Genomic DNA, 24,950 nt, shown 5'->3' with positions numbered 1-24,950 from the left:
TTATTCAGAGGGCACGTTTGGCCTTCTACCACACGAGTAGCTGCACCATTTTCCAAGGACTTAGACGTCATCAGACTCGAGTTTGTGGGTATAATTCAGGATAAATCAAGCACAAATGAGTAGACTAAAGATTTTCGAAGACCTTCATCTTTACAGATAAAAAACGAAATTCAAATCAACAAAGTCAATCATGAGTTGTTTTGTTAAGTAAAAAAAACGTGCGGTCGTTCAGTCGATATAAATACTGGAATCAAAGAGCGGCAACACAAAACGCCGTAATTTTATATATGTTGCTAGGGTTTTGCCAGAAATTAGCAAAATATATCTCGATCATTAAAAATTACTAGTCTTTCGGTGAGACTAGACAAGGTAAGTTAGCAAAATGTCCAAGTGTCAGTAAAACAGTTTCAAAATATTCTGGCTGGTAACAAGTTCGATTACTTGGGGATATATATGAACAGTTTAAAACGGTCTAATTTTTCTTGTTTCTTTTATTACTTTCAAAAATAAGAAAAAAGGTAACAAAGGAACTTAACATAAACAATGATAAAACCAGACAACTGCCACATCTCTATACGTCAACACGTGTTTCACCAATAACAGCACTCAGATTCTCAATCAATGGATTTAAAGTGCCCTCTAAATTCAGAAGTTGACCGGTATTTGAATTAGATTCAGCAATTAGATTCACGAGCAAAGGGCTTCGGTTGAATTGAACGGCCTGTAAAAAGAGCATCAACATATAAAAGCTATCGCATGTAACCATTCAATTACTGAATAACAAAATAAAAGTTTTAATTTTCAAGACTAAGTTCAGTCAAAAAAATATTAACAGAACTAACAGCAAATATGTTCTTCAATATATTTCCATCTGGTCAATGCCATAAGACAATATCTGTCATAAAAAATATTTTAGCTGTGTTCAGTTACTAATTCTTGACCTGTGATTCGTACCCCCCTTAGGATACACAGAAGCTTATCGCAATTCCCCCACTCCTACGCTTTAGCTTCAGTCAGTAAGTCATAACACCACAAAATGTCCAACGGAGGAAAATTTTTTCGAAAACGTTTTTATTAATAATGTAGTATGGTAATACCATTGTAAAATATGTAGAGAAAAATTTGTTTACTTTGTACTGAAATTTTATACTCTTAAAACGGCATTTTAAAATAATGAATGAAACAATTCGCCAGGGACTAATACGTCACCAGATTCAAGCTTGTGGGTATAATTCAGAATAAATCAAACACAAATGAGTGATTAAAGATTTTTAGACCTTCACCTTTATTGATGGATAACAAAATTCAAATCAACGGAGTCAATAATAAGTTACTCCAAAGAATGAAATTGCCACGCAAGCCCTGTTTTATGCGTAGTATAACAGTTTTGCATAGTATTTTATTTTCACTGTATACAAATTTCAAAATTAGTTGGAGAAAGACAAGTTGACCAAACGTCAGCTGAAAGCACAAATTGCAAACCAAGATAGAAACCAAACGCAGCAAAAGTTGGTTAAAATTTTTAACAAACAAAAAGGCTACGTGGTGCAACTATTGGACGACTTTCAAGAATAATATAAACACAAGAGCCTTGACAGGTGATATATGAGACATTACCTGTGGAAAACAGCTGTATTAAGTTATAAAATTTATTTAGATGACTTGAAAAATAATCACTTGCATTCTTTTTTTAATTTTGATGTTGGAAATAATTATTGCTTAAAAAAAACTTGTGTTGATTTTTTTTAAGATGTCAATTTACCTGTCCTCTTTCAATGCCATCTAGAGTAGATCGGATCAAGGGGCCTGATATATAAATTATGTTTCACCACATACAGAGAAGAGGAGAACAAGGCTTCACCATTCTCGATTCCTCGTCTCCCAACTAGGCAAATAAATTCTTTTCTGGGAGAATACTTTAACTAGCCCTCGGAAAAAATCGAACCCCGCGGACATCAATACCTGCTGGTGCAGTTATTAAAATTAGACCTGCCTTATAGAGTCAAAATTTGTAACCAAAAACCTATGAGCTTAAGAAATATTGAATGTTCAGGTTTAAGTAGCATACATAGTAAAGAATTTTGACAAGGATAGTAATTGGAAAACCTGTGTGTAATTGTGAGCAATTTTTATCATTTGTAAATCCAACTTATGAACACATTATAACATGTGATTTGACAATAATAAAACAACTGGATCTGCAGAGTACAATGAAAATCTGGGCTAAATTCTGTCTTTCTAATCATCTAAAACCATCAAATGTTCTTAGTGGGTTAAGTAATGATTTAGATTAATTTATTGACAAGTGGTGGAAAAAAAAGAAAATTAATAAAAATAGTTTTAAGAATTGGAAAAATTTAGTTATTACTAGAATTAGAAATAAGATATATAATAATGCACATAATCTTAATAATGAGGCAATTTTCTATAATGCTAAGATAAAAAAAGCGATTGCTGACATAAAGAAAGATTTTGTAATTGTACCTATTGATAAAGCTAATAATCATTTTGTAATAATCTGTCAGAGGCTCTATTGTGACGCTTTATCAAAAGAGTAATGTACAACGACTACATATGAAAAGGTTCAAGATGACAATAATAGTTTAATGAAAAGAATAGAAGATATACTTTTTAAAAAATTCAATAATAATGTTAAAGATAATGATGAAATATTCCATTTTTTTATATTGGACGGCAAAATTTCATAAGAATCCCTCTAAACCACGCTTTATTGCTGGCGCAGCCAGATGCCCAACCAGAATTACGGCGACTGAACTGTCGTTTATTTTAGAGAAATTAAAAGTAAATTTAAGGCATATTGCCCAGGAATTAAAAATTTTTCTAAGTTTAATCCATATTGGAATGTCAATAATTCATTGGAAATAATAGATTCTCTGGCTTTAGTTTCAGCCAAAAGAGTGGACTCGTTTGATTTCGCTGCATTGTATACAAGTCTACAATTAATTTAGTGTTAGTAAATTTAAAAAAGATAATTAAGAAAGCTTTCCTTTTGTCAAATTCGGTATTTCAAAAAATTGACAACTATAATAAGAAGGCTAGACAGACTAATTTCTTTAATATTACTACTAGTTCAAGATGCTATAGCTTAGATAGGATTTACGATTTACTAGAATTTATTCTATTTAATACGTTTATAAAGTTTAATGATAATCTGTATAAGCAAAGGATAGGAATCCCTATGGGGGGTAATGCTAGTACATTCATAGCGGACCTGTTTTTAAGCCATTAAGAATATGAATTTATGATTGATAAAAAGAACACGAGTAATATAAAATATTTGCTTTGAAATAATTAAAGATATTTAGATGGCCTTCTGGTGATAAATTGTGAAGAGTTTTTAGAGATTTCGAATAAGATATACCCACCAGAGTTATATCAGGAACCTAGCGATGAGAAAGGCGATTATGACCATTTTCTAAATTTAGATATTAATGTTTCACATAATAATACATTAGTTTTTAAAATGTATAATAAAACTGATGATTTTAATTTTGAAATAGTTAATTTCCTATTACTTAAAAGTAATATACATTCAAATACAACATATTCATTTTATTATTTTCAACTATTTAGATATGCGAGAATTTGTACTAATTACATTGATTTTAAAAGTAGAAGTCAAATACTTAGCCATAAATTAATCGTAAGAGGTTTTTCCGTTCAAAAACTTGCTTGACAATTTAAAAAACTTAGTTTTCAGACTAATAAACTTTTAAATAAGTATAATAAAAATTATCAAGAAATTTTGAATGATATTTTGAAGTAACTTGTTGGAGGCATTTTTTTCTCTTCCCTATATATTTTTTTACTTGCACGAAAGTGAATGGGTATTTACTGACAGTTGTAGTTATGCAAATATGGGAGTTAAATGGGCCGAAGTGATATTCGGTCAGATTTGGGCAGATTTTAGGTTGAATCGGTTCTAGGTGAATGGTGGTGAATGACGCTTTGCAAATTTTTGTGGGTATTTTTATATTTTTGGTTGAGTTTCCGTAGATATTCCACAGGTGACAGTACATAAGGGGATGCCACATGGTGTTATGGCAGGCGCGTTCATTTGCCAGGGTAAGGATATTTAAACGCCGAAGCCGTATTGGCACATGAGTTTTCCTCTGAGGAGCCCTGATATGAAGTGATTACTTGGGGAATATTAATATTTTGTAGACTTAAGATGCTTTTGATTGGTTTTGGGACAATAACTTATATTTATCAACGTTGAGTATACTCTACTTTCGATATAAAATTTTTTAGCAATTGGATTGAATTTACTGTTTTGTCCTAGGTGATGGGATGAATGAGTAAGGTCTAGACATTGTTAAAGTGCTCATTTATCTTAGTTACTTAATTAAGAAAGTAGTTTTTTTTAACCAAACAGTTACCTGTAACACACTGTATGATTTCAGGTTGGATCTAGTGCAGGTGGAGGAATCGTCTGTTTTCCCAAAAGACCGCAACCCTGACCCAGGTTATTAACATGACACTGTTAATTATTTTTTTTTGGGTAGTGAGAAAGGTCTTATGGTGGACGGAAATGGGCCTGACTTTCGGGTATGGTTTGGATTTTGTTTGGTATGTCGTTATGGTTTTATTTTTTGATATTTTAATAATTAGAAAGGAGAATAGTAACAGTCAAGGCGGTCTACCAGATATTGATAAGTGTACCGGTCGTTTTCTTTGCCGAGATTATTTCACCCCTCCGTCTTTCGTACAAAGCACTTTATATAATGAAAAATTTCAATGTTAAATCAGGAGTAGTGTATATAGTAAAAGATCTAATATTATTCATCTATTAGAATGTAAAATCTGTAGTTTACAATATGTGGGGGAAAGTATTAACAAATTATATGTTAGATTTTCGGGACACAAAAGCACAATTAACGGGAAAAACTAATAATGATCTAGAACATCACTGTAACAATGGTACTTGCTCTTTAAATAATTTAACTATTACAATTTTAGACAATTTGGATTTAAATAATTTAACCAAAGAAGAGAAATATAATCAACTACGTAAACGTGAAGACTATTGGATCCAGGCTCTCGGTACTCCTTACCCTTTTGGGCTGAATGATCAAGTTGCTAAATATGGAGACATGTCTAATGCTGCTGTGAATTGTATAAATGGATTAAAGGATCATTCTTCGTATAACCATCCCATTAAACATAAACATCGATCAAGAGGGCATAGGAAAAATAATAGAAAGAATCGTATAGATTTAAATATTTATTTGAGGGATTTGGTCCAGCTGTTTGAGTCTAATGGTAAGGCAAGTATAATAAAATGTTTGAATAAGTTATCAAAAAATACTTTAGTAAAATTATTTTGGATTATAAATAGTAATACACCATGTAATTCAAAAATTAAACAAATTTATGATACGGTGTGTATTTTAGCTAAAACCAAATATATTCCAAATTATAAAAAGTCTGATAGGACTGTTAATAAGGAGAAGAGACCATATCTATCTATAAACTTTAGAAGTAAACAAATAGAGGATATTAATTTACCTGGGATTTGAAACCAGCGTCATGTGAAATATGCCCTTCCTAGTAATATAAATTATAAGAATAATCCGATAATAACATATTAGTTCTCAAAACGACGGGACAAATGATCTTTAATTATAATTCAATACTTAAGAATTTTGACAAGGATAGTAAATGGAAAAATGTGTGTAATTGCGAACAATTTTTATCATTTGTAAATCCAACTTACGAACACATTATAACAGGTGATTTGGCAATAATAACACAATTGGATCTGCAGAGTATAATGAAAATGGGGGCTAAATTTCGTCTTTCTAATCAACTAAAACCATCAAGTGTGCTTAGTGGGTTAAGTAATGATTTAGATTTATTTATTGAGAAGTGGTCCAACAAAGAGAAAATTAATAAAAAGAGTTTTAAGAATTGGAAAAATTTAATTACTACTAAAATTAGAAATTAGATATATAATAATGCAATTAGATATATAATAATGAGGCAATTTTCTATAATGCTAAGATAAAACAAGGGATTTCTGATAAAAAGAACGATTTTGTAATTGTACCTATTGAGAAAGCTAATAATTATTTTGCAATAATCTGTCAGAGGCTCTATTGTGATGTTTTATCAAAGGAGTAAGTACAACGAACACATATAAAAAGGTTTAAGATGACAATGATAATTTAATGAAAAGAATAGAAGATATACTTTTAAAAAAATTTAATATTAAAGTTATTGATAATGATAAAAATTTCCCTTTTTTATATTGGACGGCAAAATTTCATACGAATCCCCCTAAACCACGCTTTATTGCTGGAGCAGCCAGATGCCCAACCAGAATTGCGGCGACTGACCTGTCATGTATTTTAGGGGAAATTAAAAATAAATTTAAGGCATATTGCTCGGAAATTCAAAAATTTTCTAAGTTTAAATGATATTGCAGTGTCAATAATTTATTGAAAGTAATAGATTATCTGGCTTTAGTTTCAGCCAAAAGAGTGGACTCATTTGAGTTCACTATATTGTATACAAATCTACCAATTAATTTAGTGTTTATAAATTTAAAAAAGATTATTAAGAAAGCTTTCCTTTTGTCTCATTTGGTTTTTCTAAAAATTGACGCTTGCAATAAGAAGGCTAGATGGATTGATTTCTTTAATAGTACTACTAGTTCAAGATGTTATAGCTTAGCTTTGATTTACGATTTACTAGAATTTATTCTATTTAATACTTTTATAAAAATTTAATGGTAATTTGCATAAGCAAAGGATAGGAATCCCTATGGGGGGTAATGCTAGTCCATTCATGTTGCAGTACTTATCTCCATCACACTTGAGTAGTAACCGTACAATTCGTTTAAAGTATACATTCAGATATACGCCTGAAGGCATAGATATGTGTGTATATTTTAAACGAATTGGGGTTACCAGGGTCATTTGCAAAGAGGTACCGTTTCTATAGAAGCTATAGTAATTAGAAATATCATATAGAATTTGCTTGAAGGTATATACTTTGCATACGTGCTCAGACCAAAACGTTTGGGTATAATCTGTTAGGGTTAAATTTTTTTCTGGCAAAATTAAATTTATTTATATTTCATTATAAAAAAGTTTTTTTTTTTTAGGTTACATCCGTGTTGGAAAAACAGGTGTATCTTTTTAGTTTTCTTTACATTACATATTAGTAAGAGAATTGAATTCAAAGAGAATAGTTTTTATTTACATTATTGGAGATTAATGATGGAGCTAACAACAGTGATGTAATTACTTCTTTAGTTTACGATATTTGTGACTTTTTTGCGCATTTGTTTTATCTTAAATGTATAGCAAAGGTTACGTCTTTATGGTTTTAAATGTGCCCTTGTTTTGAATTGTAAAGTTTAGCCGCCGGATTTTTTTTTTTTTGTTGCGGGCGGGTTTTTTAAAGAATGGGTGCTAGTAAAAAGGAAGGAATTTCCGGAGGGAGGGAAGTTCCCGGGGGTAAACCTTCCAGAGGACATTTTACACAGGGGATTTTGCCAGATTTCATTGTACTTTCCAGGATTTGTCGAACTTTCTCTTTGGCGACTCAATTTTACACGTGGAGATCTCCCAGCGGAATTGTACGGGGGAAATCTTCCGCAGGGTTGACATCGTCTGGGGGTTTTTTTTGGGTGCGAGGGTGTATGGGCTCCATCACCCCGACTCCGCGGGGGGAATTGGTCAGGGTAGACTAGGTCTGGTGCGCGGGCGCGTGTTCCAGTACCCATTGACCGTGGCGCGCCCCGGACGCAGATGATTATAAAGACAATCAAATACTCCGATAAAAAAAACAAACCTTTCTCACTAGAAAGTAGTCTTTGGATACTATCACAATCCTAATTTGGCGCATTAATTTTGCCGCGGTATCTTTTCAGTTAAAATAGACTGTTTTAAGGGGAATGTCAGGGGGTGGGGACTTTCAAAGGGGGGGAACTTACCAGGTAGGTAATGTACGTGGGAGAAATGTCACTAGAAGAGGGGGGGGATTTAACGAACTTATCTGAAAAACTAAAATAAAAAACAATAAATGTTTTTTAATCTTATATAACTTATAGCTTTAATATCAAATACAGAACATACCGAATACAGTTAATGAGGAGCTACCCCTCCTCAATACATCGCTTTTTACGCTAAAGTGTGACACCCCAATTCATTAAGAACGACTCGCCTGAAACACAAGGCCCTGAAATTAGATTAACAATCATTTTCGAACTACGAATGCTGCTCCTTAATTTTAGTTGAAAAAATTGATATGTATTTAATAGATTAACGGTTAACCAAAATATTCTAATTATGAGGATAATTAAAAATTGTTTTCTTTTCAGTTTTTGACAAAAACTTTTGCATTTTTTCTGTTGACCAAATGTAATTTGAGGAAAAAATCCGTCGTAAAAATAATACCAAGAGATCGTACATACATACATATAGTTCGATGGGAGTTTAGGTTTTAATTGATAATATCTGACTTAGTGTCGACTTAGTGTTTTACCCTCGGCAGCAGGGTTGAATAAAATTTTGCACGCTCCTGTTACCGCATAGATTAATACCAAGTGTTTATGTACGAGCAACACTGTTTTTCAAAAAGAGAAAAATTGCATTCTACTCTAATTAGACGAAAGATATTATATTTTCAAATGTATTCCCTGATTAAGAGAGTTTTACGATGTTAAAAAACAAACTATTTCATCGAATGGAAAGTAAGGGGGAGGGAGGGGGCAATTCTTTGTGCAGACTAATTTTTTCTTCTGTAAAAAAGGGGGGTTTCCAGGGGTGAGGTGTTCCGGGGCAAATTTTACCAGTTTTTTTTTCCAAAAACGTGAGTTAACTTTTAAATTAAATTTTATGTATTTCGTCTTAGGGATTTTCTCCTCAAATTTTTATATTTAACAATTAGTGTTATTTTATATTAGTAAATAGAATCTATCTTGATTTAATAATAAAAAATGTGGACTATTTTAGTATTGACAGATACGTCGGATTTTGTTCGGGACTTAATTTTACATGAGGAAGGGGGGTTTCCAATTTTTTTTCCGGAAACGTGAGCTAACTTTTAAATTATATTTTAGTTCTTTCGTCTTAGGGATTTGCTCATCAAATTTTTAAATTTAAATATGAGTGTGATTTTCTGTTATTAAAGAGAATCTTTAATGTTTTTATAATTAAAAATGTTGACTGTTGTATTTTTGACTGATTCGAATTATGTTGTAATGGACTTAATTTTAATGGAGGAGGGGGGTGTACATATTTTTTTTCCGGAAACGTGAGCTAACTTTTAAATTAAATTTTAGGTCTTTTGTCTTAGGGATTTGTCCTCAAATTTTTAAATTGAAAAATGAGTGTGCTGTTCTATTAGTAAAGAGAAATCTTCAAGCTTTTATCATCAAAATGTGGAATTTTGCAGTTTTGACAGAGTAGAAGGATTTTGTATGGGGATTAATTTTACATGAGGAGGGGTTTCCAGGGTGAAATTTTCAGGGGAAACTTTACAGATTTTTTTCTGAAATGTGAGCTAACTTTTAAATTAAATTTTAGGTCTTTCGTCTTAGGGATTTGTCTCAAATTTTTTAATTGAAAAATGAGTGTGCTGTTCTATTAGTAAAGAGAATCTTTCATGCTTTTAACATCAAAAATGTGGAATTTTGCAGTTTAGACAGATTATAAGGATTTTGTACGGTTGTTAAGTTTACATGAGGAATAGTTTTTCCAGGGGTGAAATATTCAGGGGGAAATTTTAAAAATATCTTACTGCGTAACTACATACAACTATAGGACCAATAGTGATTTTGCAAAGTATATCTAAAAGAGGGTTAATGATGTAAGTTATGTATAAGTCTTCTTTTTTAAGTATAGTTTTTACTAGGCATAACAACTAAGACTTTTTATTTTTACATATATCACTACGATAAGAAAATAGACTAAAAATTTAAGAATTCATAAACAATCATACGTTCACTAATTTCTTTCTTCTGTAGCAGGGAGTCATTATTTTATACTAAATTGTTTCTTCTTTCTAGAAATCCCTGATTTGACAGACCCAATGAAAAGGGCAAGGAATGATAATGCCACATCACTAAAATGGTCGACGATGCATAGCCCATCCATACTCATCACCTCCTTCCAAGCCGTTAATGCCAACGCAATCTGCCACTCATCATGAGATGCCTGACCCTTTGGGTGATCATATCGATTTAGAAATATCATTTTTTGTGACTTTTCAATTTGTAGTTGTCTTTATATTGTTGTTGATCATTCTAGTTAGTCTTCTCGAGAATTCTGATACAGTGTTGACCGATTTCACGATGAAAAAAAACGAGGGGACCTGAGTAGAATACTAATAAAGTTGATTTCTAGTACTATTTAATTTGCTATCTGTCGAGATCATAAAAAAAGATGAAATTGTACAGAAAAGGGAGAAGAAGATAGCAAGAATATTCAAGTAAATTTGGTCTAAAATAAAATGTATATAATAGAAGACAGTTTTAGTTAAATATATTAAATACATCAGAAAAATGTGATTTTATAAATAAATCCATTATAATCTACTGAGCACTATTTTATACTAGACGAGAAAAAGTTTTTTTGTAATAGTAGGAAGCATTGGTAAGTCTAGATCATTTATAGGCCATTGATACAACATAGAACTATGAGTCTACTAAGGAGATACCTTAAGATCTAAACTGACCTATAATACAGTGTTTTATATATTTCGGAAATCAATGGTAATATATTTATTATTATTATTTTCTTTGACTTAAGGGTCGATGCTTGTGAATTTTAATATGATATTTTCCCTATTTTAATATATATAGTAATATGAAGAATTAATAAGTACGGGTAAAGAAATAGAACAAAAGTCTTTATTAGTTATATACCATACAAATCATGGACAATAAGAATATCAAAATTAACTTTTTTACCGAATTATCATTTTCAGAATGAAAAGATCAAAATATATAAAAACTTTTTCTATCTTCTACGGAAAAATTTAGAATATAACTTTAAATTTATTTATGTGTTGATGAACTTAAAAACTGATGTGGAAGATTTTTATTTTTCTATTGAGAAATTATAATTGAAATGTAAGTTCTATAATAAAATTCTTAATTTATTTAAATTTTAATGATCAAAGAATAAATTTTTCTATCTTATACTAAAAATTTGTATCACTACTTTAAATTATTCCATCTCTTTGAGAAAATCTGAACTGAAATGAAAAATTTTTAGTTTCTCTGGGAAAAAATAGAATTGATCTGTAAGTTATTTTTTTTCTCATTGATAATAGTCTTTAAATAAAGTGATAGGGTCTTTACAACGTGGAGAAAATTAGAAATTATCTGACGCTTTTTATCTTCTATGAAAATATTCATATAACGTGTAAATCTTTTCGTATATAAGACAAACAAATTTAGAAAATTAATAAAAAGGTTATTATGTCTTTCAGAAAAATTACATACTTAAATGTTATATACTGCTAGTAATGTAGAAATATACATTATCAAGTTTAAACTTTTTATATAGAATACAAAAAATTTGTTGTTACTATTTAAATCGAGGAAATTGGGGAAAATAATTACTAGCAAATGCCCCTTTTTATATTATTTGTAAAAATATAATTGATCAATAACTAATTTCTTTTTATTGAGAAAACTCAGAAGAGAAGTTAAACTTTCTTCATTTCCTTTAGAAAATTTAAAATTGAAGTACAACTTTATCTTTCGGGAAAATATTCACACTGGAGTTTTTTATCTTCATTGAAAATATTCACGATCAAAGTATAACTTTTTCTTGCAAAATACAAAATACTTGTTAAAAAACCAAAAGATTTCTAACAACATTAAAAATAGTTCTTACAGTATATAAAAGTTCAAACAAAACTCCAAAGCAGTTCTTACAAAACAGAAATAATTCTTAAAAAATACAAAAGTTTTAAGAAATCCAAAATTCCAAAATAGTTCTTACAAAACAAAATTATTCTGTAGTAAATACAAAAATACTTTACACAAATCCACATTAGTTCTAACAGAATAAAAAAAATACTTGGTGCAAAATACCAAATACTTGCTTCAAGACACTAAATTTCTAACAACATCCCAAATAGTTATTATAGCATACAAAAAATTCAAACATATTCCAAAATAATTTACAAAGCAGAAACAATTCTTGCAAAATACAAAAGTTGTAAGAAAATCAAAATAGTTCTTAAACAACAAAAACTATTCTTAAAAATAGAAAAATCTTTACACAAATCCAAAATAGTTCTAACAGAGTTAAGAATATCTTCTGCAAAATATGAAATACGTGTCACAAAGCACGGAAATTCTAACAACACTGAAAGTAGTTCTACAGGATACAAAAGTTCAAACAAAATCTGAAAATAGTTCTAAAAAACAAAAATTATTCTTACGAAATACAAAAATATTTTAGACAAATCCAAAATAGTACTAACAGAATAAAAAATAGTTGTTGCAAAATTCGAAATACTTGTTACAAAACAAAAAGATTTGTATGCCTTTCTGGCACCTTCCAAACGATGGGACTCCACTGGTTCCTACACATTGCAAAAGTGAGCAGTACGAAAACTCCACGTTTTCAACCAGACTGGTTTTTAGGGACCAATCGGGAGAGATATGTAGCCGACATAGCTTTATTTCATTTTTTAAGGTTCATTTAGACCAGGTTACGTGCGCGCCCGAAACCGGGACTACAATAAGCATAAAAAAATTAAATAAAGATCTTTCAACTGTAAATATAAATACTCATATTTAACTAAAAAAACCAGTCTGATTTATAAAGTGGATGGGGAGTTCTGCTATCTTTTTTGCACGGGTTATTACACACAGGGGGGCAATAGCGCTGGTGGCAAGGTGAAAAGGACCTGCCTATACATAAGTTTGTTGTTTAAAAAGTAGTTCCACTGTTTCAACAACTATTTTTTATTCTGGTAGTAATAGTTTGTATTTGTCTAACATATTTTTTTATTTATTAATTATAATTTTTATTTTTTAAGAGCAGTTTTAGTAGTTTTTTTGAACTTTTTGTATCCTGTAAGAACTAATTTAGGTGTTGTCAGAATTTACGTGCTTTGTGACGCGCATTTAATATTTTGAATTAGATATTCTTAACTCTTTTAGAACTATTTTGGATTTGTATAAATGATTTTTTCTATTTTTAAGAATAGTTTTTGTTGTTTAATAACTATTTTTGATTGTCTCAAAACTTTTTGTATTTTGCAAGAATTGTTTATGCTTTTTATTAATTATTTTTTTAATGATTTTGTATTTTTTGTTTGCAATAATAAATATTTATGATGCTGATAGAAATTTATTTTCTTGATTCAAGTATTTTGTATTTTTCAACAAATATTTTTTTTGTTCTGTTAGAACTAATTTTGATGTGTTTATATTATTTTTTTATTTAATACGAATAATTTTTTTTTTTTAATAACTATTTTGGAATTTTGGATTTATTAAAACTTTTTGTATTTTTTAATAATTATTTATTTTTTTTAAGTACTGCTTTGTGTGTTGTTTTAACTTTTATATACTGTAAGAACTATTTTTAATGTTGTTAGAAATCATTTTTTTTTTTAACACGTATTTTGTATTTGTAAATAAAAATTTATACTTTGATCTTTAATATTTTCAATTAATATAAAAAACTCCAGTGTTAAAATTTTCCCAAAATACAAAGTTTTACCACATTTTAAAATTCTATCAATGATGTTAATAAAATTTTAACTTCTGTTATGATTTTTCCAAATAAAAATATAAAGTATTTATTTATAAAGTATATACTTAAAAATAATATAAAAGGTTCCAGTGCAATTAGTATTTTTCCCCAAAGTCATAGATTTAAATCTTTAATAAACATTTTTTTGTAGAAGATGTAAAAATATACACCGTAATCATGAATATTTAAATCTTAAGATCATTAGCTAAACTTTAATTCTGTAGTTTTTCCGAAAGACATAAACAACTTTAAAGTAATGTTATAAATTTTAGTGTAGAAGATATGAAAAGTTATACTATGAATATTAATATTTTCCAGGAAGATAGAAAGCTTCATTTAATTTCTAATTTTATCTCAACGAGGTGAAGAAAAGTTCAAGTTCTTTTCTGAATTTTCTCAATGAAAAAAGAAATAAATTAAAGATCAACTCTATCTTGTCCCAGAGAAACTAAAAATTTTTCACTTCGGTTCAGATTTTCTCAAAGAAATGGAATAATTTAAAGTAGTGATCCAAATGTTTCGTAGAAGATATAAAAAGTTATTCTGTGATCATGATCAGTTAACTCAAGTCCGAATTTTAATAAATAGCTTACATGTAAATTCTAGTTTATCCATAGAAAAATAAAAATCTTCCACAGCAGTGTCTAATTTCATCAACAAATAAAGAAATATAATGTTATATTCTAAAGTTTTAATTATAATATATAAAAAGTTTTTATATCTTTTGATATTATAATTCTGAAAGTGATAAATCTGTAAAATAGTATATTTTGTTATGCTTATTTTCAATGAAGGTTCTTGTAGATAACAAATATTTTATTTTTTTATATTGTTGTACCACTTAGTGATTCAGTATTCATATGACTAAATATATTAAAATAAGGAAAATAGTCTCTTAAAATTCTCAAACATCTACCCTTCAGCCTAGGAAAATAATAACAATAAATATATGAAAATATATTTCTGAAATATATAAAAACATGTCTTTTAATTCATTGTTGATATTAGTGCGTTACTTCTTCTTACAAATTTCATTTGATGTATGACTGCGATATCCAATATATTTAATATTATATTATGTCGTGTCTTTAGTAACCAATTTTTCTCGTCTCTTAGAAAATCTTTCTCATAATATTAAATTTTATATCTATAAATCATCGCATTTTTATTTGATTTTTAATCACAGTCTTTTAAACTGTATGTTAATAGATACCGTTAGAGATAACAATCTTTACGAATTCTCGTTTTTCGATCGTCGTCCCAATATTCTTTCCCATTTAATCTTTTCTTATGCGACTTTACTTTCGAATTGTAAAAATTTCTCGCCATATCATGTATTACTCCTCTCCTCATGTCACCCCGTTACTTCTCATCTTTCAATAGGTCAAAATTGTCTAAGCATAATGTGGAAGAATCACTAGAATTCTCAACCTCATGATAATTTCTTCTAAAAATTTAAGAGTAACAAAAAAAATGATATTTATAACTCGCTCCGATCACAACCCTTGATAGGCATCTCCGGATGAGTGGAATAGGTCTTTAGCATTAACAGCTGGGAATGGGGTTGAGGAGGTCGATATGGGCTATGTATCATCGATCATGTTAGTGAAGTGACATTATCAGTACTGGCCCTTTTCATTGGGTCTTTAAAATCGGTGATGTACTAGAAAAGAAGAAAATATTTATTAGGAAATAATGACTCCATGCTAAAGTATAAAATATATTATTGAAAGAATGTTTGTTTATTAAAGATTAAAATTTTATTCTATTTTTCTGATTGGATTTAGAGATGTAAAAATAAAAAGTCTGTTATTTTATGAATCTTCATCCTTATCCTTAAAAAAGAAGAAAAATTTAGTAAGGAAATAATAACCCCTCTTTTAGAGATAAATTGCCCTCTAAAGTTGATTCTGTTATTTGTAGTGCTTTAGAAATATTTGGGTAAAATTTCCCCCTGAAAATTTCACCCCTGGAAACCCACTTCCTCATGTAAAATTAATCCCCGTACAAAATCCTTATACTCTGAAAAATAGGAAGAAGCCAACATCATTGTTGATTATACAAGATTGATTCATTATAATTACTAATCTAAAGTCACACTAAAAATTAATTTTAAAAATTTTATGAGCAAATCCCTAAGACGAAAGACCTAAAATTTAATTTAAAAGTTAGATCACGTTTCCTGAAAAAAAAAATCTGTAAAGTTTCCCCCTGAAAATTTCACCCCTGGAAACCCCCCTCCTCATGTAAAATTAATCCCCCTACAAAATCCTTATCCTCAGTCAAAAATTCAAAATTCAACATTTTTGATTATAAAAGAATTAAAGATTCTATTTACTATTATAACAGCACACTCTTTTTTAAATTTAAAAATTTGAGGAGCAAATCCCTAAGACAAAAGACATAAAATTTAATTTAAAAGTTAGCTCAAGTTTCCGGAAAAAAAATTTGGAAACCCTCCTCCTCATGAAAAATTAAGTCACGTACAAACTCCTTCTACTCATTAAAAACTAAAAATGAAACATTTTTAAATTATAAAAGAGTTAATTTTACCCATTAATAAAATAAAATAATACACATTTTTCATAATACATATTTTATTATAACAAACATAAGAAATCAGTCATAAAAATTATAAATTATTTTAGCTAAATTGCCCGGAAAAAAAAAATTGGAAACCCCCCTTCATAATTTACTTTAACGTAAATTCATAAATACTGAACATATTGACATCAAGATACCGACATATAGTTTTAGGTGAATAGAATGAAATTTTGTATTAAGTACTATAAATTAACAATAATTTTTCAATTTAAAAATTTTAGTAGCACATCACTAAGACAAAAGAACTACAATTTAATTTAAAAGTTAACTCACGTTGTCGGAAAAAAAAAAAACTGGTAAAATTTGCGTCGGAACTCCGCACCCCTGGAAACCCCCTTTTTTACATAAGAAACTATTAGTCTGCACACAGAATTGCCCCCTCCCACCCCCATACTTTCCTATATATGAAATATTTTTTTTTTTAAAATCTCAAAACTCTCTTAATAAGGGAATAAATTTGAAAATATTATCTAGTTATTATAATTAGAGTATAATGCAAGGTCTTTAAGTGTCAAAAACAATGTTGATCGTACATCAACTCGTTTTGTTACTATATGCTATATCATGGTGGTACAAAATTTGAGCCAACACAGCTGTAGAGGGTCACAAACTCGGTAGACATTAAGTCTGCTTGTGTCAATTAAAACCTTCAGTCACATAGAACTCTCACTCTGTCTGAACGATCTCTGGGTCTTATTTTTACAACGGATTTTGTCCTCCATGGCAATATGTTCAAAATAAAGATGCAAAAACTTAAAAGAAAACAATTTTTAATTATCATCATAATTGGACTATTTTGTTTAACAGTTAATCTATTAAATACATAGCAATTTTTCAAATAAAATTAAGTAGAAGCATTCGTCGTTCGAAAATTACTGTTCATATACTGTCAGGGCCTTGTGTGTCAGGCGAGTTGTGCTTAATTAATCTTGTTGTAAAAATTTATATTAAAAATCGATGTATTTATGATGGCGGATCCCCACAAAAACTGACTGATTTATTTTAGTATAAGGCGTTAATATTTCTCTTTAAAAACAGTTTAAAAAACTTTTTATTAGATTTCAGATAGTTTTTCAGATAATGCCGTGAAATCCCCCCTCTTCCATGAAAAATACTCCCACGAAAAATACCTCCATGGAAAGTTCCCCCCCCCCCTTTGAAAGTCCCCACCCCCGGAAATTCCCCTTCAAAAATTCTATTTTCACTTAAAAGTTCCCCAGGAAAATTTCAGGCGCACAATTAGGCCTGGGATATTCTCCTAAGCCTACTTTCACTTGAGAAAGGTTTGTTTTTTATATTAGTACGTGATTGTTTTTCAAATCATTGGCGAAATCCCCCCTCCATGGCAATTTTTTCCTGGGACAGTCCCCCTCCCAACAGAACTAGTCTCGCCGGAAAAATTGCCGCGCGGGGACGGTCTTCTGCAGTACCGACCCCAGCTCCCCCCGAAAAACCCCCCAGACGATTTCAACCCTGCGGAAGATTTCCCTCGTACAATTCCGCTGGGAGATCTCCACGTGTAAAATTGAGTCGCCAAAGAGAAAGTTCGACAAATCCTGGAAAGTACAATGAAATCTGGCAAACTCCCCTATGTAAAAGGTCCCCTGGAAGGTTTACCCCCAGGAACGTCCCTCCCTACGGTCGGTCCTTCCTGTGAAATATCGCCCCCTGCGGCAAATCTCCCGCCCGCACAAAAAAAAAAAATCCGTAGGCTATACTTTCCAATGCTAACAATGGGCAAATTTCATACCTTACATTCTTAACCTTTGCAATACCTTTACGCTAATACCTCTTCGCAAAAAATTCACAAATATCGTAAACTAAAGAAGTAATTACGTCACTGTTGTTAGCTCCATCATTAATCTTCAATAATGTAAATACACTCCTCATCTTTTTCATCTACTAATATCATTGCAAATAAAAACTATTCTCTTTGAATTCAAGTCTCTTAATAATATGTAATGTAAATAAAACTAAAAAGATACAGCGGTTTTTCCGACACGGATGTAACCAAAAAAAAAAAAAAATTTTATATAATTAAATATAAAATCATTTAATTGTGTCAGAAAAAACTTTAAGCAGAAAAGATTATAACAAAACGGTTTGGTACGAGCACGTACGCAAAGTAGATACCTTCAAGCAAATTCTACATGATATTTCAAATTACTATACCTTCTATAGAAACGGTACCTCTTTGCAAATGACCTTGGTAACCCCAATTCGTTTAAAATATACACACATATCTATGCCTTCAGGCGTAGGTCTGAATGTATACTTTAAACGAATTGTACGGTTACTACTCACTTGGTGGCTCATTACTGTTATTCAGGGATGTAAAAGACACTCTATACCAGAGAATGTAAAACATAGTCTTCCAAAAAAAAAAGACCATAAAAGGAAAGTCCGAAAATTGTACGATAAAAATTACACAATGAGCGGTAAAAAGCGATTTAGGGGATCCCTTTTTAACATATTGAGTGTGTATGGGAAAACGTTCTTCTTTATCTCTCTGTAGCAGATATTATTTTAGTAAAAATGGGCATTTTTGTTGAAGAAGAACGAGCGGGGCGAGGTCAACAGGGAAAATTGACTAGAGAATTGTTAATTGATCCGGGGGTTATGGAGGGCAGTGTTTACCAAACGCAACACAATTTATGTCCTCCTTTTCTCGAAGGTGACCAGATTGGATATACGAAGAAGGGAGATAAAAAACACTTTATCTACATTGAAAATAATTCTTAGGCACTTTTTTTGGACTACATCTCTTCTGTCCAACAATTCATTGGAGATACCAGGATGGCAAACCTGACATGTGTACTCAAAATTGGGCGTACGAATGTAAGGAAAATCCTCAAACAATACAATTTAGGATATTTAAAGTTTTCAATGAGTTTAAGGAGGGAAAATGTAGAACTTCTGAGTTTTCAAATATCATTAAATGGTAATCCCGTTTTAAATCACATCAGATTGTAACACCCAATTATTTCGAAGTAATAAGCGACATTTCAGAGGGGATTGAGCAAATGAAAGAAAGAGGAGTCTTAATAAAATTAGTTGTTGAACTGGTTGAATTTAAATAATTGACCGTCATATCATTAATTAGAGCTGAATCTTTCTGAAAATTAATTGGACTATTTTTGGAATTTTGTAACAAGTATCTTAGACAGTAAGATCATCAACAAATTTTCATCTATCCGAGAAAACAAATACCATGGTTGTTTATAATTGCAAGGGACAAATTGGACCTAACTGGACTCACTGGGGTACACCCTTCGAAATTGGGAAAGGATCCGAACACAAATTTAGGTTTTTCCAACTGGTGGTCTATCAGAGAAAAAAGAAGCAATTATTCAAATTAAATAGGCGGCAACTTGAAAGCCATTTTACAGTTTTAAAACCAATAAAGTGTTGTTAATTAAATCTTAAATTTTTTGTATGTTAATTGCTATAACATTGACCCTGGAAATAGATTTTTCAAGTTTTTTAAATATCTTGGCCAAAGACGATGAAGACGATGTAAAACGGGGTGGATGTAAAAAGTAAGCTCCCGGAGTGCCTAAGGTCAACATTTGGGATCCCTCACCTAAAAAGCGTTCATACAATTTGGAGAAAATAGGAGTAAGGGCAATTGGTCGGACACCCCCAATATCTTCCTTTTTAACTTTATTTTTCACAGAAGTAACAAAAACCTCAGTTCAAAAATTTGGGAGCTTACCAATAGAGGTAATTTAACTAAAAAGTAAGGACAAAGGTTTTGAAAGATACCCGGCGGAGGCTTTAATTAGTTCCATCAGAATATTTATCAGACAAGTGCTGCAGTCTTTTCTGTTCTTAACGTTTGTCCGCACGTCTAAGTGCAAAATAAAGGGGAAGTTGAAACAGGCCAATTTATAAGGAGTCTTTAGAGAATGGCGGGAGGCTTTGTACTATGGAAGAAAGGAATTTAATCAGAGCATTGGAGTAGAACATCTTGGACCGCCATCGGATGCTCAAAAATAATCTGTATGTGTATGCGATCAGCATTTCAAAAGCTTTCGACTCTATATTACATTTCAGGCTCTTATTTCTAAATTGAGAGGCGGGAAAAAATCTTTTACTTTTGCAGTCTAGAAATGGTATGGCAATGTTTCCATAAAGGTAAAAATGGGTAACCAGCTTAGCAGCAGTATTGCTGCTCAAAAGATGTAAAACATGGCTTTCCTTTGGTCTCAATGAGATGAGCCTCCAAGTTGCCTCCTCGAAAACTGAGTTTATCGCTTACGGATCCGTAAATATCATCATTGGCTCAGTAACTACCTCTGCATGGTCTTACTGCAAATACTCAAGTCTCCCGTATGGCTCAACTATGAAGGCTACTAAAACACTTACTATATCACCGATCAAAGAAGAGCTGAGGAAATCGTACTGGGTACTTGCTCGAGTTAACGACCAGTTCTTTCAAAATGACCCTCGGCTTTTACTGCCTCAAATTTCTTCTTTTTGGTCCCAGTATGAAGTTTCTTCACAGATCTGAGTGGAAGAAAATTTGACCTATTCTTTTTGCCACTTTCGACGCGTAACTGGTACATTTTCAATAGATATATTGTTTTTGATATTTCTTAAAAATGAACCAGCTTTTGGACAGATTCCGTAAGCGTCACGAAAATAATGTCGACCTTCTGCTTCATTCTGTAGTTTAAGTATGTTGTCTACGTAGTTAAGATGTTAATTTTCTTGTGTGGTTTTGTTAGTGCAGTCATTTTTGTTTTTACACTTTTCTAAGCACACTGATGTTTTGTATATAGAGTTGAAATACCTTATTATTATTCAATTTTCTTTCATTTCTATTATTCGATTGTTTTGGCTCAGTAGAAATGAAATCCTTGACGTTATATTTGTAAAATGAAAAAGCGGATTTAACTACTTCTTTTTTATATGTTTAAGAAGCAAGTTAAATTCTAGCGTATTACCATGCTTAAGTAGATTCATTTTAAGTCTAACTAATGTTTTCAATTAACTGGTTAGTACACCATTCGTCATTACATCATTCTTTTTTTTACTTTTTTCTCAGGGAATGAGTCTATGCATCTCGTTTTAATCAGATTTAGAAAGTTAGAGACTTTATCACTAATGGCATCGTTACCCAAGAGATCCTGCCAGTTCTCTTTTGTACTCAAAATCCAAAATCGAAAAGGCAATCATCGGAAATTGGTCGATAAGAGAGTTTTGTAGAAGAAAAAATACGAGTAATGCTCGAAAGAGGTTTCATCAATAAGCAAAAATGGTGCCTTCCCCCTGAAGAGAGTAAAGGAACTTATGGGCTATAGCCCGTATGCCTATTCGCACAAATTAAATCAAGGGTAGTGTTTTTTTGGCAAGTAATGTTTTTAGTATCTGTTCTAAATTAAGGGAATTTAAGCTATTAGCATCGCCTATTAGAAAAATAATGGGGTTCAAGAACTTGAAGAGGACCATGTCAACACTACTATGCACAAGGTTCAGATTGAAAATCCTTGTATTGTGCTGATTCAAACAAGGTGCAAAATTCTATGCTTCTATAAAAGTTAGTTGGAATGGGGAGAAGGGGGCGTGGTGCTTGAGGGGTCAATAACAGCGTTGGTCCTGCAATTACTCCGATTACATTACTCTGGTGCAATACACCTACCTTTCTATGAAAAAGATAGCGTGGAGCGGTTCACGTGTGTTACTGGCCCATGTTGCTTCTCCAAGAGTACAGATATGAAAATTCTTGATGGTTTTAGTTCAAACAAGTTGCAATATGCCTTTTACACTAAAATACTGACAGTGGGGGAGGGCGGTTGTTGCGAGGGTAAATGGTCCCCTTTGCTCCTCCAACCGTACAGATTGAAAAACCGTCGGTAATTACACTTCTAACAAGGTACAAAAAGCCTGTCTTTCAGCTAAATGCTTAAAGATATAAGGGAGTTGGTGTTGGAAAGGAATAACAGGTTCAATTTAAGCTTCAAAAATACAGTTTGAAAATCCTTACGTGATTCCGCTTTAAACAAGAAGCAACATGCCAACATTTAAAATTTGGCAGTGGAAGGGACGAAGACCTGTTGCAGCAGCAACAGGCCCAAGTTGCTGCTCTATTCCTTTGGATTGAAATTTCCTTGATTATTCTACTTGTAATAAGGTGCAAAATTTTCAAGCAGAAAAGCTTTGCAGCAGAAAATATTTTCTAAACAAGCCAAAATGGGAGGGGTAGGGGTGCTAAAAGTGTCGTAGTTACAGTTTCTTTGTCCAGTGACGCAAATTATGAATCCTTCACGATTCCCCTTCGATCTGCAAGGACACAATATTCCTCCTTTTGGCAAAGAAAGATAGTCATCATGCATGTTCTTTTTTTCCTGGGGTGATTACATGGACCCAGTAGCCACAGTTATCGAAATGAGACTCATTCAAACAAAAAATATAAGCTCTAGCGTTTTAATCAAGTAAAAAAAAAAAAAAAAAAAAAAAAAAAAAAAAAAAAAAAAAAAAAAGGCACTTCGGCCGCAATTTCGAAGGAACAATGCCAGAATAATATCAAACAACTAAAAACTACTGAAGGAGCAATCATATCCTTGTCCCAGATTTAGAGACCGTAATGGCGCACGGTATAACACTGGTCCTCAAGAATAGGCGGGTTCTTAAAGCCTCAAAAAGCACCTTTCAGCCCGCCTTTTCAAACTTCCCATGAGAGATGCTTGAGATTAATTACATGAATATCCATATAAATATGGATTGACCTTGTTTCTTTTGGAAGAACAAATGAAGCTGAACAGCTGATATGACAATGAGTGTAAAATTATGAAAAATAATTTAGAAGATTTACTAGAGGCAGCTAAAAATTACTCTTCATCTTAGGAAAAGCAGGATTCATTCTTAAGATTTAAAGAAAAAAGAAGAAAACATAATAGGTTGATAAAAACAAACAAGCGGCAGAAGCTTAGCGAAGAACAGAAGGAGTTGGAGAAGAAGAAGGAGAGCATGCTTTTAATCCAAGTAATACAAAAGATTTCTGGTCAAAAATGAAATCAAATGCTATTAAAAGAAAGGTCCTATCTGATGTCCCAGCGGCTGATACTGGGTCAAGTTATTTAGAGAGTATAAAAGGGGAATGTATAGAATTAAGTAAGGAAACTTGAAGCGATTTCGTGTTGTTCCCTATGAAAAGAAGGGATTAGGATTTGGTAAGAGAAGTTTCGTCAGAAGAAAAGGAAAGTTGTCAGGAATATGAAAGGAAGGTCAGGACCAGGAACAAATGGAATACCACAATTTTGATAAAGAGGTCACTTAGTTTGATATTGCCTGTGTAAGTATACATATTTAATAAAATTATTAGTAATGGACCATGGCCTTCTTTATGGAGGACATCGATAATGGTACCTATATTTAAAAAGGGGAGTCCCAGGGATCAATGAGAGTTATAGGCTGATAGCCTTAGCTCCTATATTCAGCAAAATGTTCGAGAAAATTTTAGAAAGCCGGTTAAATGATTGGCTAGAACGGTTTGGAGTTATGAAAGAAGAACAGAGAAGTTTTAGAAAGGTTATAGTACTACGGATACAGTATTTATTTCAAGTGGGTTAATTGCAAAAAATAAGTTATATGTTGCATTTTTGGTCTTAAAAAACGTTTGATAATGTTAATACAATACTGCTAAAGAAAAGCCCCGATGATGTGGGGCTAACCTCCGGTTTCATTCGTTTGGTTGTAAATATTTATTTTGAAACTAATGCAATAGTACAAGTACGTGGGTCGTGGGGCGGGTTTTTCGAGACCTTTCAAAGTTAAGAAAAGGGCAATGCATGGAGGCACCTTGTCACCTCGGCTTTTTGGTCTTTTTATTAATGACATTGTTGAATTTTTAGCAAAAAAGGGCTCCAACAGTGAGATTAGGTAATAAGAACTTCTCAGTTCTGTTATTTGCGGGTGACACTGCTCTAGTGACGAATTCTGCACATGATTTACAGAAGCTACTGGATTTAACAGATTATTATCTAAAGATGATGTGCCTTCGGGTAAATGTTAAGTAATCAAAAGTAGTTATATTTAACAAGAGGAATGATAAATGTGAAAGTAAATTTTGGTTTGAAGGGGAGGAGATATAAATTGTGGATAAAATTAAGTGCCTTGCATATATTTTACAAAGTAATGGAAGATAAAATTCACATATAAAGGAAACGCTAAATCGGGGAAAAACACCAATATTTAAAATTTTCAGGAATAATGTAATGGGAATAAAAAATGTGCGTTCCATAAAAGCATGTATTTATCAAGAATAATGCCCATTCTACATTACAGAGCAGAGATTTGGGAGCAGGAGAAAGCGACTCATCTAGTGTGTTCAATTAGGGTACTTTAAGAGATTGTTAGGGCTGGATAGAAGGACTCATTCCCAGTTTTAAATGGTGATCTAAGCAACTCAATGATCAAATTTTGGTTGAGAGTCGTCCAGCAACCGAGTGAGAGGTTGCTTAAGGCAGCTTATGAAGATTTATTCTCACAGGAGAAAAAAGATCATGGCCACTAAAAATAAAAGACATTTTTGACAAAACAGGATTTTTTTTGTTTGGAATTAAGGTAGAGGACCAATGGATGTAAATA

The 24,950-nt window shown here is 31.5% G+C and overlaps 1 protein-coding gene across 2 annotated transcripts in view; it reads right to left on the bottom strand.

The window, feature by feature from the left end:
• Positions 1–476: 476 nt before the first annotated feature.
• Lamtor3 (Late endosomal/lysosomal adaptor, MAPK and MTOR activator 3) overlaps positions 477–24,950 on the bottom strand; it is a 36,758-nt gene continuing 12,284 nt past the window's right edge. For both annotated transcript variants that reach the window (XM_089088905.1, XM_089088904.1), the window contains exon 4: positions 477–721. In XM_089088905.1, coding sequence (XP_088945031.1) covers positions 572–721 — 150 coding nt within the window. In that variant the 3' untranslated portion in view covers positions 477–571. The remainder of the gene's footprint in view (positions 722–24,950) is intronic.

Source organism: Artemia sp. Qi Xiang Cuo, chromosome 5 (genome assembly GCF_049724085.1).
Source record: "Artemia sp. Qi Xiang Cuo chromosome 5, ASM4972408v1, whole genome shotgun sequence".
Lineage (NCBI taxonomy): Eukaryota > Metazoa > Arthropoda > Branchiopoda > Anostraca > Artemiidae > Artemia > Artemia sp. Qi Xiang Cuo.
Note: the sequence above shows the minus strand (reverse complement) of the source record. Positions and strands in the feature narration are given on the sequence as shown.